Source organism: Rattus norvegicus, chromosome 4 (genome assembly GCF_036323735.1).
Source record: "Rattus norvegicus strain BN/NHsdMcwi chromosome 4, GRCr8, whole genome shotgun sequence".
Classification (NCBI taxonomy): Eukaryota; Metazoa; Chordata; class Mammalia; order Rodentia; family Muridae; genus Rattus; species Rattus norvegicus.
Genome location: NC_086022.1, coordinates 54,319,441 through 54,334,352, shown reverse-complemented (window position 1 = coordinate 54,334,352; position 14,912 = coordinate 54,319,441). Strand labels below are relative to the sequence as shown.

General features: G+C 39.4%; 1 protein-coding gene across 3 annotated transcripts in view; it reads right to left on the bottom strand.

Annotated features, from left to right (window-relative positions):
- Hyal5 (hyaluronoglucosaminidase 5) overlaps nucleotides 1-14,912 on the bottom strand; it is a 71,630-nt gene that overhangs the window by 43,920 nt on the left and 12,798 nt on the right. For all 3 annotated transcript variants that reach the window (XM_017592781.3, XM_006236166.5, NM_001024321.1), the window contains 2 exons: nucleotides 12,913-14,066; nucleotides 12,034-12,123 (listed from right to left, as the gene is read on the bottom strand). In XM_017592781.3, coding sequence (XP_017448270.1) covers nucleotides 12,034-12,123; nucleotides 12,913-13,866 — 1,044 coding nt within the window. In that variant the 5' untranslated portion in view covers nucleotides 13,867-14,066. The remainder of the gene's footprint in view (nucleotides 1-12,033; nucleotides 12,124-12,912; nucleotides 14,067-14,912) is intronic.

Here is a 14,912-nt window from a genome sequence, read left to right as displayed (position 1 = left end):
CTATTTATATACAAGAGAAATGACACAAATACAAACTCTCATGGGATCTCCCTATATCCAAATCAAACAGAGTATGAATGCTGAGATGAGGAAGCAGACAGGAACTCCCACCCCCAACCAATGAGCTAACCAAGAAACTGTCTCCAATTGACAACTGCTTACAAAGACAATATTAGTTTCTCCAAGGAAATGTCATCACACTTTACAGAAGGTCCATGATGAGCAGGATGGCCAATGTAAAATGAATTCAGAAGTATTAGGGCAATATTTTGTTTTGTCTGACCTTTTTTATTTTCCTTACTGAACTTTTTGCTTGGGTGTTATGCTTTCCATTTGGAGTTTTATGTAGTGTGTGTGTGTGTGTGTGTGTGTGTGTGTGTGTGTGTGTGTGAGAGAGAGAGCATTTCTATGTTTTTTCTTAGTTTAGTTTTTGTTTTGTGTTATAGTTTTGTTTTATTTATGATTTTTTTCCTTTTAAGTAAGAAGACATGAAGGTAGAGTGTTAAGAAGGGAGGGAAAACCATGATCAGTATATAGTAATGAAAATAATTTTTCAATAAAAAATAAAATTTTAAGAAAGAAACAGGAGGATGAGGGAGAAAAAGGAGGAAGAGGAGGAGGAGGAGGAGGAGGAGGAGGAGGAGGAGGAGGGAGAGCTGAACCCAACCCCAAGAAGCTATTTCAGGCCCAAGACTAGAGGTAAGACCAACTTTTCTGCTCCAAATATGTCTGGTGGACTCAGGACACAAAAAGACAAAATTCCTCTGGGACCAGACACTTCTGGTTTCTAGCTGGAGCCCGAACCCCGCTAATCCCAGCACACAGCTCCCTGCTCCCAAACCCCAAGGGAGAGAGAGCTCATCGCCCTGACGTGTGGGCACTCCTGAGACTGCAGGGCAGGTGAAACTGCCCCTTCTGCCTACCTTTGCCCACACCCCTGGCCCAAGAGGAAACTGTATAGGGCCTCTGGGAACAGGAAGATAGGGGCACTCAAGCTGCAGGAGCCCTGTGGTCCAGACTGCGCATGGATCTGAAGGGACATGGTCAAACAGTTCCCTGCACCCAAATCCCATGGGAGGGAGAGCTAGACCTTCAATGGGGCAGGTACACCTGGGAAACCAGCGGAGACTACTCTCTACCCACATTTCTGAGTCTAGAGGAAAACACCTAGCTACATCTGGGCCCCCTGTGCACAGGGACCCAGGAGAAGGCGGAGCAGGCTCTTCTGATTGCTGCCCTCACAGAGAGCTGAAACCTAGCCCTGAGGAGTTACTTCAGGCCTGAGACTAGAGGTAAGATCAACTTTTCTGCTCCAAGTGACCTGCCAGGTGGACTCAGGACACATGCCCACAGGAACAACTGAAAGCCGGTAGACAGGAACCCTGATAGCAGACACTCTGTTCCCAAAACGGGCTGAAAGAAAACAGGAAAACAGGTATACACCACTCCTGACACACAGACCTATAGTATGGTCAAGCTACTGCTAGAAATAGCAGAACAAAGTAACACCAGAGATGACCTGATGGCAAGAGGCAAGTGCAGGAACCCAATCAACAGAAAACAAGACTACATGGCATCATTGGAACCCAATTCTCCCACCAAAGCAAACACTGAATATCCAAACACACCAGAAAAGCAAGATCTAGATTTTAAATCACATTTGATCATGATGATGGAGGACTTTAAGAAAGACATAAAGGACTCCCTTAGAGAAATGCAGGAAAACACAAGTAAACAAGTAGAAGCCCTTTGAGAGGAAACACAACAAATCCCTGAAAGAATTACAGGAAAACACAATCAAACAGGTGAAGGAATTGAAAATGGAAATAGAAACAATAAAGAAAGTACAAAGGGAGACAACCCTGGATAAGAAAACTGAAGAAAGAGTTAAGGAGATGTAGATACAAGCATCACCAACAGAATACAAGAGATAGAAGAGAGAATCTCAGGAGCAGAAGATTCCATAGAAATCATCGTCACAACTGTCAAAGATAACGTAAAACAAAAAAAAAAAAAAAACTACTGGCCCAAAACATACAGGAAATCCAGGACACAATGAGAAGATCAAACCTAAGGATAATAGGTGTAGAAGAGAGTGAAGACTCCCAAATCAAAGGACCAGTAAATATCTTCAACAAAATCATAGAAGAAAACTTCCCTAACCTAAAGAAAGAGATGCCCATAAACATAAAAGAAGACTACAGAACTCCAAAAAGATTGGACCAGAAAAGAAACTCCTCCTGTCACATAATACTCAAAACACCAAATGCACAAAATAAAGAAAGAATATTAAAAGCAGTAAGGGAAAAAGGTCAAGTAACATATAAAGGCAGACCTATCAGAATCACACCAGACTTTTCACCAGAAACTATGAAAACCAGAAGATCCTGGACAGATGTCATACAGACCCTAAGAGAACACAAATGCCAGCCCAGGTTACTGTATCCTGCAAAACTCTCAATTAACATAGATGGAGAAACCAAGATATTCCATGACAAAACCAAATTTACACAATATCTTTCTACAAATCCAGCACTACAAAGGATAATAAATGGTAAAGCCCAACATAAGGAGGCAAGCTATACCCTAGAAGAAGCAAGAAACTAATTGTCTTGGCAACAAAACAAAGAGAAGAAAAGCACACAAACATAAACTCATATCCAAATATGAATATAACAGGAAGCAATAATCACTATTCCTTAATATCTCTCAACATCAATGGTCTCAACTCCCAATAAAAAGACATAGACTAACAGATTGGATACGTAAAGAGGACCCAGCATTTTTGTTGCATGCAGGAAACACACCTCAGAGACAAAGACAGATACTACAACAGAGTAAAAGGGTGGAAAACCACTTTCCAAGCAAATGGTCCGAAGAAGCAAGCTGGAGTACTCATTATAATATCGAATAAAATCGATTTTCAACCAAAAGTCATAAAAAAAGATAAGGAAGGACACTTCATATTCATCAAAGAAAAAATCCACCAAGATGAACTCTCAATCCTAAATATCTATGCTCCAAATACAAGGGCACCTACATACATAAAAGAAACCTTACTAAAACTCAAAGCACACGTTGCACCTCACACAAAAATAGTAGGAGATTTCAACACCCCACTCTCATCAATGGACAGATCATGGAAACAGAAATTAAACAGAGAGACATAGACAGACTAAGAGAAGTCATGAACCAAATGGACTTAACAGATATTTATAGAACATTCTATCCTAAAACAAAAGGATATACATTCTTCTCAGCTCCTCATGGTACTTTCTCCAAAATTGACCATATAATTGGTGATAAAACAGGCCTCAACAGATACAGAAAGATAGAAATAATCCCATGTGTCCTATCAGACCACCACAGGCTAAAGCTGGTCTTCAATAACAATAAGGAAAGAACACCCAAATATACATGGAAGTTGAACAATGCTCTACTCAATGATAACCTGGTCAAGGAAGAAAACAAGAAAGAAATTAAAGACTTCTTAAAATTTAATGAAAAGGAAGGTACAACATACCCAAACTTATGGAACACAATGAAAGCTGTGCTAAGAGGAAAACTCATAGCGCTGAGTGCCTGCAGAAAGAAACAGGGGAGAGCATATATAAGCAGGTTGACAGCACACCTAAAAGCTCTAGAACAAAAAGAAGCAAATATACCCAGGAGGAGTAGAAGGCAGGAAATAATCAAACTCAGAGCTGAAAACAACCAAGTAGAAACAAAAAAGACTATACAAAGAATCTACAGAACCAAAAGCTGGTTCTTTGAGAAAATCAACAAGATAGATAAACCCTTAGCCAGACTAACCAGAAGACATAGAGAGTGTGTTCAAATTAACAAAATCAGAAATGAAAAGGGAGACTTAACAGAATCAGAGGAAATTCAAAAAATCATCAAACCCTACTACAAAAGCCTATATTCAACAAAACTGGAAAATCTGGAGGAAATGGACAATTTCCTACACAGATACCAGGTACTGAAAGTAAATCAGGAACAGATAAACCATTTAAACAACCCCCTAACTCTTAAAGAAATAGAAGCAATCATTAAAGGTCTCCCAACCAAAAAGAGCCCAGGTACAGATGGGTTCAGTGGAGAATTCTATCAGACCTTCATACAAGACGTCATACCAATATTATCCAAACTATTCCACAAAATTGAAACAGACAGAGTGCTACCGAATTCTATCAAGCCACAATTAGTCTTACACCTATACCACACATATACCCAAAAAATAAAGAGAACTTCAGACCAATTTCCCTTATGAATATCGACGCAAAAATACTCAGTAAAATTCTTGCAAACCGAATCCAAGAACCCATCAAAACAATCATCCATCATGATCAAGTAGGCTTCATACCAGGCATGCAGGAATGGTTTAATAAACAGGAAACCATCAACGTAATCCATTATATAAACAAACTGAAAGATAAAAGTCACATGATCATTTCATTAGATGCTGAGAAAGCATTTGACAAAATTCAATACACTTTCATGACAAAAGTCCTCTAAAGATCAGGAGTTCAAGGCCCATACCTAAACATAGTAAAAGCCATGTACAGCAAACAAGTAGCTAACATTAAACTAAATGGAGAGAAACTTGAAGCAATCCCACTAAAATCAGGGACTAGACAAGGCTGCCCACTCTCTCCCTACTTATTAAATATAGTCCTTGAAGTCCTAGCCAGAGAAATCGGACAACAAAAAGAGGTCAATGGGATACAGATTGGAAAGGAAGAAATCAAATATCACTATTTGCAGATAATATGATAGTATATTTAAGTGATCCCAAAAGTTCTACCAGAGAACTACTAAACCTGATAAACACATTCGGCAAAGTGGCTGGGTATAAAATTAACTCAAATAAATCAGTAGCCTTCCTCTACTCAAAGGATAAACAGGCTGAGAAAGATATTAGGGAAAAGACACCCTTCATTATAGTCCCAAATAATATAAAATACCTCGGCATGACTTTAACCCAACAAGTAAAAAGATCTGTATGATAAGAACTTCAAGCCTCTGAAGAAAGAAATTGAAGAAGATTTCAGAAGATTGAAAGATCTCCCATGCTCCTGGATTGGCAGGATTAATACTGTAAAAATGACCATTTTACCAAAAGCGATCTACAGATTCAATGCAATCTCCATTAAAATTTCAATCCAATTCTTCATAAAGTTAGACAGAAAAATTTGGAAATTCATCTGGAATAACAAAAAACCCAGGATATCTAAAACTACCCTCAACAATAAAAGGACTTCCTGGGGAATCACTATCTCTGAACTCAAGCTGTATTACAGAGCAATAGTGATAAAAACTGCATGGTATTGGTACAGAGACAAGCAGATAGACAAGGGAAATAGAATTGAAGACCCAGAAATGAAGCCATACACCTATGGTCACTTGATTTTTGACAAAGGAGCCAAAACCATCCAATGGAAAAAAGATAGTATTTTCAGCAAATGGTGCTGGTTCAACTGGAGGTCAGCATGTAGAAGAATGCAGATCGATCCATGCTTATCACCCTGTACAAAGCGTAAGTCCACGTGGATCAAGGACCTCCACATAAAACCAGATACACTCAAACTAATAAAAGAGAAAGTAGGGAAGAATCTCGAACACATGGGCACTAGAGAAAATTTCCTGAACCAAACACCAATGGCTTATGGTCTAAGATCAAGAATCGAAAAATGGGATCTCATAAAAGTTCAAAACTTCTATAAGGCAAAGGACACTGTTGTTAGGAAGAACGGCAACCAACAGATTGGGAAAAGATCTTTACCAATCCTACAACTGATAGAGTGCTTATATCCAAAATATACAAAGAACTCAAGAAGTTAGACTGCAGGGAGACAAATAACCCTATTAAAAAATGGGGTTCTGAGCTAAACAAAGAATTCACAGCTGAGGAATGCCTAATGGCTGAGAAACACCTAAAGAAATGTTCAACATCTTTAGTCATAAGGGAAATGCAAATCAAAACAACCCTGAGATTTTACCTCACACCAGTAAGAATGGCTAAGATCAAAAACTCAGGCGACAGCAGATGCTGGCGAGGATGCGGAGAAAGAGGAACACTCCTCCATTGTTGGTGGGATTGCAGACTGGTACAACCATTCTGGAAATCAGTCAGGTTCCTCAGAAAATTGGACATTGCACTAACTGAGGACCCCGATATACCTCTCTTGGGTATATACCCAAAAGATGCTCCAATATTCAACAAAGACACATGCTCCACTATGTTCATAGCAGCCTTATTTATAGTAGCCAGAAAATGGAAAGAAGTCAGATGCTGTTCTACTGAGTAATGGATACAGAAAATGTGGTACATCTACACACGGAATACTACTCAGCTATCAAAAACAATGACTTTATGAAATTCATAGGCAAATGGAGGGAACTGGAAAATATCATCCTGAGGGAGATAACCCAATCACAGAAAAACACACATGGTATGCACTCATTGATAAGTGGATATTAGCTCAAATGCTTGATATACCCTAGATGCACAGAACACATGAAACTCAAGAAGGATGACCAAAATTCAGATGCTTCACTCCTTCCTTAAAGGGGAACAAGAATACCCTTGGGAGGGAAGAGAGAGGCAAAGTTTAGAACAGAAGCTGAAGGAACAGCCATTCAGAGCCTGCCCCACATATGGCCCATACACACATAGCCACCAAACTAGATAAGATAGATGAAGCAAAGAAGTGCAGGCTGACAGGAACTGGATGTAGATCTCTCCTGAAAGACCCAGCCAGAATACAGCAAATACATAGGCAAATGCCACCAGAAAACCACTGAACTGAGAACGGGACCCCTGTTGAAGGAATCAGAGAAATGACTGAAAGAGCTGAACGGGCTTGAGACCCCATATGAACAACAATGCCAACCAGAGCTTCCAGGGACTAAGCCACTACCCAAAGACTATATGTGGACTGACCCTGGGCTCCAACTGAATACGTAGCAATGAATAGCCTAGTAAGGGCACCAGTGTAAGGGGAGGCCCTTGGTCCTGCCAAGGCTGGATCCCCAGTGAGTGGGATTCTTGTGGGGAGGGTGGTAATGGGGGTAGGATTGGGAGGGGAATACCCATATAGAATGGGAGGGAGAGGGGTTAGGGAGATGTTGGCATGGAAATCGGGAAGGGGAATAATATTTGAAATGTAAATAAGAAATAACCAATTTAATAAAGATGGAAAAAAAAGAAAAGAGGCAGAGGAGGAGGAGGAGGAGGAGGAGGAGGAGGAGGAGGAGGAGGAGGAGGAGGAGGAGGAGGAGAAGGAGGAGGAAAGCAGCAACTACCAAGGTATGACTGAAACATTAGGCCATAAACTAAACCCTTCTGTTGAACAGCTTTGGAAGTGAATATCTAGACTTTCCTGGTTGGAATAGATTATTATTTATTCCCCAGTATCAGATCATCATCTAAATAATTTACAGACCCTATTCAAGGGAGGGATGTGATAAGAGCCATAAAGGCCGTTGATGATGGAATCTTCCCTCTATCCCTGGGTAAAGACGTGACATTCTGATCTAAAGATTCAATATTACATACTATTGTTTCTTCCTTTAAATGTTACTCCATATAGGGACCCATGCCTAGAAGTAAAATTGGCCAACAAAAATGGACTGTGATGTGTATGTGTGAGAGTGTGCACACATATTCATATGCATGTGCCTGTGTGTTGAGAGGAAGGAGTTGTTTGTTTCTTTTTTGATTTCTTTTGGTGGGTTTTGTATTTTATTCATTTTTAGTTTTTTGTTTTTTGATATTTTATTTTGCTCTTAGGGAGAAGCAAGAGGAAAGGGGAGTGGAAAAATTAAGAACAGTATGAAGTTGGGGGTGTTAAGGAAGTGGGAAAGATCTGGGAGAAGTTAGGGAGGAAAAATGATTAAAACATATTGCATGTTAGGACTTACATACCAATATTAATTGCCAGTAAAATGCTCCTACTGTCAACTATTTTCTTTAAGTACTTCATCTTATGTTCCAAAATCACTGTATTTTTTATTTAAATTTCTATTTCATTAAAAATAGATTCTTTTCTCGGAAAATATATCCTGATTACAGTTTCCCCTTCCTCTGCTCCCAGTTCCTCAACCATTTTCTTCCCACCCAGTTCCATACCCTTTCTTCTTCACATTAGAAAAGAACATGCTTCTAAAAGATAATATTAAATATAATAAGATAAAATAAAAACTTTCACACTGAAGTTGGGAAGAACAAACCAACAGAAGGAAAAGAACCCAAGAATAGGTATAAGAGACTCATTCATTGGCACGCTCAGGAGTCTTATAAAAATACTAAACTGGAATTCATAATATATACGTAGAAGACATAGGTGCTGGTCCTGTGCATGTGGCTCCAATCTCTCTGAATTCATATAATTTCTGCTCATGTTGATTTAGGGAACTTTGTTTTCTTGGTTCCCTCAGTTTCAAGTATGCACAGACTGCCAATCTGACCAAGTATGCACACTGTCAATATTCTATAAGGCTATCTTTTCAGTGCCAAATAGATGAAACTTTATACCAAGTTCAGTTAATACTGCAGAAATTTGCAGAAACAAGGGTGAGGCAAACGACAGACTAATGGAATGATTATGATTTGGATTACTTGGACTCTATGGAAAAGATTTAAGCTGGAAATATAAGATATATCATAAAATACACCCACCATGGCCAGTTTCGAGTTACCAATCTAACAACACTGGATGCAGAGTTGGGAACTGAGCACACCACCATTCCACAGTATGGACACGTGATGTGAGTGTATCCTAGAGTGCATCCAACCATATATATATATATATATATATATATATATATATATATATATATATATATATATATATATATACACACACAACCTCTGGGACTGAGGTGAACATCAAGTAACACCTGCTATATTTTGAACATTAGTTCTTATGTTTATATTTAGTGGAAACATATAATTTTTATATTTTTATTAGTTATTGTTTTAAACATTAGTTTTATACCTTTCTGTTTACCCTACCTTCCTATTATTTTGCTTTTAATCATGGCTATGTTTAACCACTCACAAATTTCTGGACGATAAGCAATCAAGTCTCATTAGGCAAGACTAGTAGTATTGGCACCATCACGTCACTGGATCTGATTGAGTGAAGTGGAAGAAAAAGCTTTTTCTCAATACTTGTTTCTGTTCAGTTCTAGCAGAGGCCAACAAGCATAAAACTGTAACCACTACTTCTCAGATTCCTTGTGAATCAGAGGAAATGTGATGGGGGCGTGGGTCCACGGGAATGTGGATCAGAAATGGTGAATAACAATGATAAAACTAAAACTGATCATTGATCAGGGAAAGTTAGCAGAGATGTATAGAGTCTTAAGAGAAAATGTTATGACAGCGCCTTAAATAGAAAGCAGTGGCATCAAAGTTGAAGGCTATCCCTGAGTGAATCTTACTGAAGATCCCTGGGATAAAACATCAGCATGTGTCAATTTTTCACTCACAGAAATTATAATGAAGTATGTTCCTTTGAAAAAATTAAACAATTATTTTGTAGGAGGATTAGTTTGAGACAGGGTTTCTCCAGGTAGCCCTAGCTGTCCTGGGACTCACTCTGTAAACCAGGCTGGTTTCCAAAGCAGAGATCTGCCTGTCTCTGCCTCCCAAGTGCTGGGATTAAAAGTGTGTGCACCACCACTACCCAGTTAACCTGTACCCACTTGTGATAAGACTGGAAATCACTTCCTGTCCCAACCAACCAAACTCACAAGGTGCTTATACTAAGACTGTGTGACAGCTAAGAAAGACTTTTTTCTGCCCAGTGACTGGCCATTTAGTCTCTTTCCCTGTTCACAGACACAGACATAGACACAGACAAAGACACACACAGACACAGACACACACACACACACACCCCACCACCACCACCACCACCCCCACCACCACACATACACCACACATACATATACACACAGACACACAGACACACACGCAGACACACACACACACACACACACACACCCCACCACCACCACCACCACCACACATACATATACACACAGACACACACACACACACACACACACCCCACCACCACCACCACCACCACCACCACCACCACACATACATATACACACAGACACACACACACACATACACACACACACACACACACACACACACACCACCACCACCACCACACATACATATACACACAGACACAGACACAGACACAGACACACACACACACACACACACACACACCCCACCACCACCACCACCACCACCACACATACATATCCACACAGACACACACACACACACACATACACACACACACACCCCACCACCACCACCACCACCACCACCACACATACATATCCACACAGACACACACATACACACATACACACACACACACACACACCCCACCACCACCACCACCACCACCACACATACATATCCACACAGACACACACACACACACACCACCACCACCACCACCACCACCACCACACATACATATACACACAGACACAGACACAGACACACACACAGACACACACACACACACACACACACCCCACCACCACCACCACCACCACCACCACACATACATATACACACAGACACAGACACACACACACACACACACACACACACACACACACACACACATTATTCTGATCTTCTTCTGAGAGGCAGGACTGCAAAACCCTCTGCATGACATGGCTCCACACTTTAATTCTACATTATTCCTTATTCATCACGTCTATTGCAACAGTGGAAGGGGGAAACGCAGAGCATGTGTGACTTTTTCATTGTATATATTCACGATTGCTCAAAAATAAATAAAAACCAATAAAAAGGAATGAGCATTTAAGATCCTGTAACAAGTATGACAGTTTAGTAATGTGTCCCTTCCTCCTACTCACTGGGAGCAGTGGTCTCTGTTTTCTCTTTTGTTGTTTTTATTGTGAATGTGTCGGAATATACTTAAGCATACACATAGGCCATGGCACATATGTGGAAGGTGGAGGAAAGTTTCAGGAGTCACTTCTCCCCTTCCTCTTCATATTCCAGGATGACAAGCACTTTATCCACTAAGCCATCTTGACATCTCTGGTTGGTTTACTTTTAAATTAAATAGTGGGCAAAATTTATGTTATGATTCCCCATTTGAATTAATATTATTCTTGAGAAAAGCATTTTCAGTTTTGAGAAAAACAAACAACAATTTGTAGAATTAGAGTATACCTATGACGATTCCAACTTTAAATAGCTTTAGGGGATACAGCAGAATTTACTGAGATATTTAACTTTTCTAAATATATTTTTATTTATTTCTATTGGAAATGGGCAGAAAACTGAGGCTACCTTGAAAAAACTCACAAATATCTCTATCTTGATATTTTTAATGAAATAGGACCGGTGATATTTAACATAGAAGACAAAAGATGAATAGACAATAGAAGACAGGAAGATGTCACACTTCTCAAAATGCTCCTCCCCTTCCTAGAATATCAAACCTGGCCTCTAACAGTGCTAGGCCAGACATCCTGGGCCACGGTTTTCATCTGACTTTCTCCATTGTCCAGTCTGCACTTCCGTTCCGCAGAGGAACCTCTCTGCTTCAGTTTAATAATATAAACATTTACTTTCTTTTAGGGTCAAAAGGATTAATGAATCAGGAATAAAGAACCAATATGTACAATTATACAATTAAAATAAAGAGTGCTGTTGTCTGATACCAAACACCGCATTGTTGGAAAGAAGCTGGATTCTTGGTTCTGCTTCTTACAAACCAGGGAACCTATAGGATTTTAGTTAATCTTTACTAACTCATTCCTTGGCACAAAACAGGATCAGATGCCACATCCTGCTTGACAACCAACAAATACAAGATACCTCAATTCAGATAGCACAGAGAACATCTGATCAGCGAAACCCCATGCTTATGTTCTTATTGAACACCTAATCAATCATCTAAACAATAAGACTGTAAATATCTTAATCTTTTATCTGCCACCTCAACTTACCATAGTTTGTGATAAATTAAGAGTTCCCCACATTACTATTCCAGAGGCACCCAGAGCAACTGTTTCACCAATTGTATTCACAAGGTCATCCTGGAAATATGACAGGAAGAGTTAGTCCATGTGGATGAGGTAAAAGTGTTATACCCGCGACAAAGCTAAATATGATGGTCCAACAATATTTTAAATATCTCTATATTCATTATATACTCTTCACACATTTTGTTACTGTTCTAAAACAGAAACTATCATTGCTCTCATTACTTCTACTTCTAAGAGAATCCATCTATTAAATAAAAAAGAGAAACAGTTATAGTCTATACCACATATAGTTCTCTATGGACTCTAATAATCTCATTTGAGGAAAATCAATATTCAAGTGCAGAGCTGGGAAGATGGACGTTGTGCTAACATGGAGATCCAAGTTCCACCCCTAGGACCCATGCTATAGAAATGGAACTGGGCATGGTGCTGCATACATGCAAGCTTGCAAACAGTGCAGGGGAGGTAGGCAGGCGGATCCCCACCCCCACCCCCAGGCTCACTGGCCAGAAATACTAACCTCATGGGCAAACTTCAGGTCTTAGTAAGAGGGTCTGAATTAAAACAAAACAAAACAAAAACAAAACAAAAAAATAAAAGCTTATCTAGTTATCTCATAAGGAATGACACCTGAGGTGAGTGAACACTTACCCACACCAAAACTTCTACTTTTAATTTTAAAAGATTTCAAGTACTCTCATTTTTGCCTACATTAAAACGAACACTTCCTTCATGTATATATTGAAAAATAATAAAGACTAAATCTCATCCTTTAAAACAATAAAATTCCACCCAACGCAGTCTGTAAAGATGATCTCTGCCACACCTTGATTTGCTTACCTGTTCCAGATACTGGAAAGTTAGGTCAGTAAAGACAGGGCGGAAATATACAAAAATAGGAAGTGGATTATGAGGGTCTTTTACTTTAGACATGCGAATGGCTTCTTGTACGCGATTTCTGACGTAGAGTGCTGCCAGTGGGGATGACTTTAAGCTGCTCTTCAAATAGATGGATGGGTACAGGGCTGTGCTTTCCTTCCATATCCAGAAGAGAGCATCATTCCTTTGCTTTTCTATATCAGGGCAATCTCCTTTGTAATTGGCATCTTGAAAATTGTTGTTATAACAATCAGGAAAAAGATAAAAACCCCATAAGTGATTTGGACGAAGTAATTTTCCCAATTTTAAAGTCTGTTCCATAAAATTCCTTGCTGCCTCTTCAAATTCTTGTTTAGCCCTCTTGACAGCTTCTGTCAAATTAAGTTGTGTGTTTTGTTGCTGGACGAACTCAATAGACTTATTCCTGTAAATATCCTTGAATTTCCAGTTTCTTGACCAGGTAGGCCGCCAGTCTTCCCAGTCAATGACAGCCAAGCCCACATTGTCTATTGGCATGTAATGATGGATGTCACCCTTAGCTATTTCCAAATGAGATTTTAGAGACCCCAGCTGGGGTATACCTCCATGAAAAGCTGTGTGCATTTCATCTATGTGAGGATAGAGACCCAGACGATCAGAATAAAATATTGTGACAGGATGACCTATGGCAGTTTTTCTGGGGCTTCCTACTAAAGAGAACAGACTAAGATCTAGTGGCTGATTAAACCTCGTGGCACAAGACTCAGTTGGGGCATTCCAGGCACAGAGGAAAGGCACATTAGGGATAAGTGGGGGTGCCCTAAAATCCACAGTCAAGCAACATCGAATCAAAAGGAAGACTAATAGAGTCTGGGGTAGTCCACTGGACTCAAGAAGGCTCCCAAAGAAGGAGTGTTTAAAACACAACACTCGCATTGCAGAGAATTAATTAGTATCCAAGCACTTATTACTTCTTATTCACTTTGATCTCTCAAATATCTAGTGCAAAAGATGAGAAAGATACTGATATGAGGTCACTGTGGGAGATGAAAGTGGGATGGCTGCTCTTCATTGAACTATTATTCGTCTTGCTTCATTTTTCAGGGATGCTTTGTGACAAGTTGTATAATCTATAACTAAAAATAAATAAATAAATAAATAAATAAATAAATAATTTATTACAGCCAAGTTGGAAACTCTACTAAGTCTTCAACATTGTTTAGAGGCACTTTAACTCAATTTAAAGGACAGAACTTCCTAGTGTGTTTAAATCAGTAAGCTTTTTTTTCTCTTAAATATGATACAAATTCGGTAACAGTTAAATCACATCTGATCCCGTAGAGAACTAAATGTAACTGTTTTGGTTTTCCCTTTTTTGTCAATTATATGCCTTAGCAAGGACAAATTTAAAAAGAATAAGTTCTTGGTTATCCGTGTTGAAAGCCCACTCTATGTCATCTATGCCAAATTTCGAAGACAACTTCTCATGCAATTGAAAATGTTTGCCTTGTGATTCATTTGCATATGTAACTGTGAGAATGATACTGGGAACTAAACCCAAGGTCTTGCATATGCTAAGCAAATACTGTTACTGCTAAGTTAATGCCATTCCCAGTCAATGCCTGCTTGAGCAAGGCTTTATTAAGTTCCTCTGGCTGACCTGGAACTGGGGCTCATTCTTTCTTAACCTCCAAGCATTTGGCATTTGGGCTGTGTGCCACCGTTCTGGCTCACCGTTCTTTTCGTTTTATTCACCTGCACTTGTTTTCTTAACAGCAGCAAGGGAGAAAGCAAAAGTTGCTTTTTATGTAGGCAACAAATTAGACAACTTTAAGAACACCATAGAACGCTGCCAGACCAAATCTTACAGCATTGCCCGCTTGTTAAAATAACAAGCTGCTTTCTGTCTTCATAAAAGGAACTGACTCTAACCTACATTCTTAAAAACAAGAAATAAATTTTGAACACTAAATAAGGTTTGA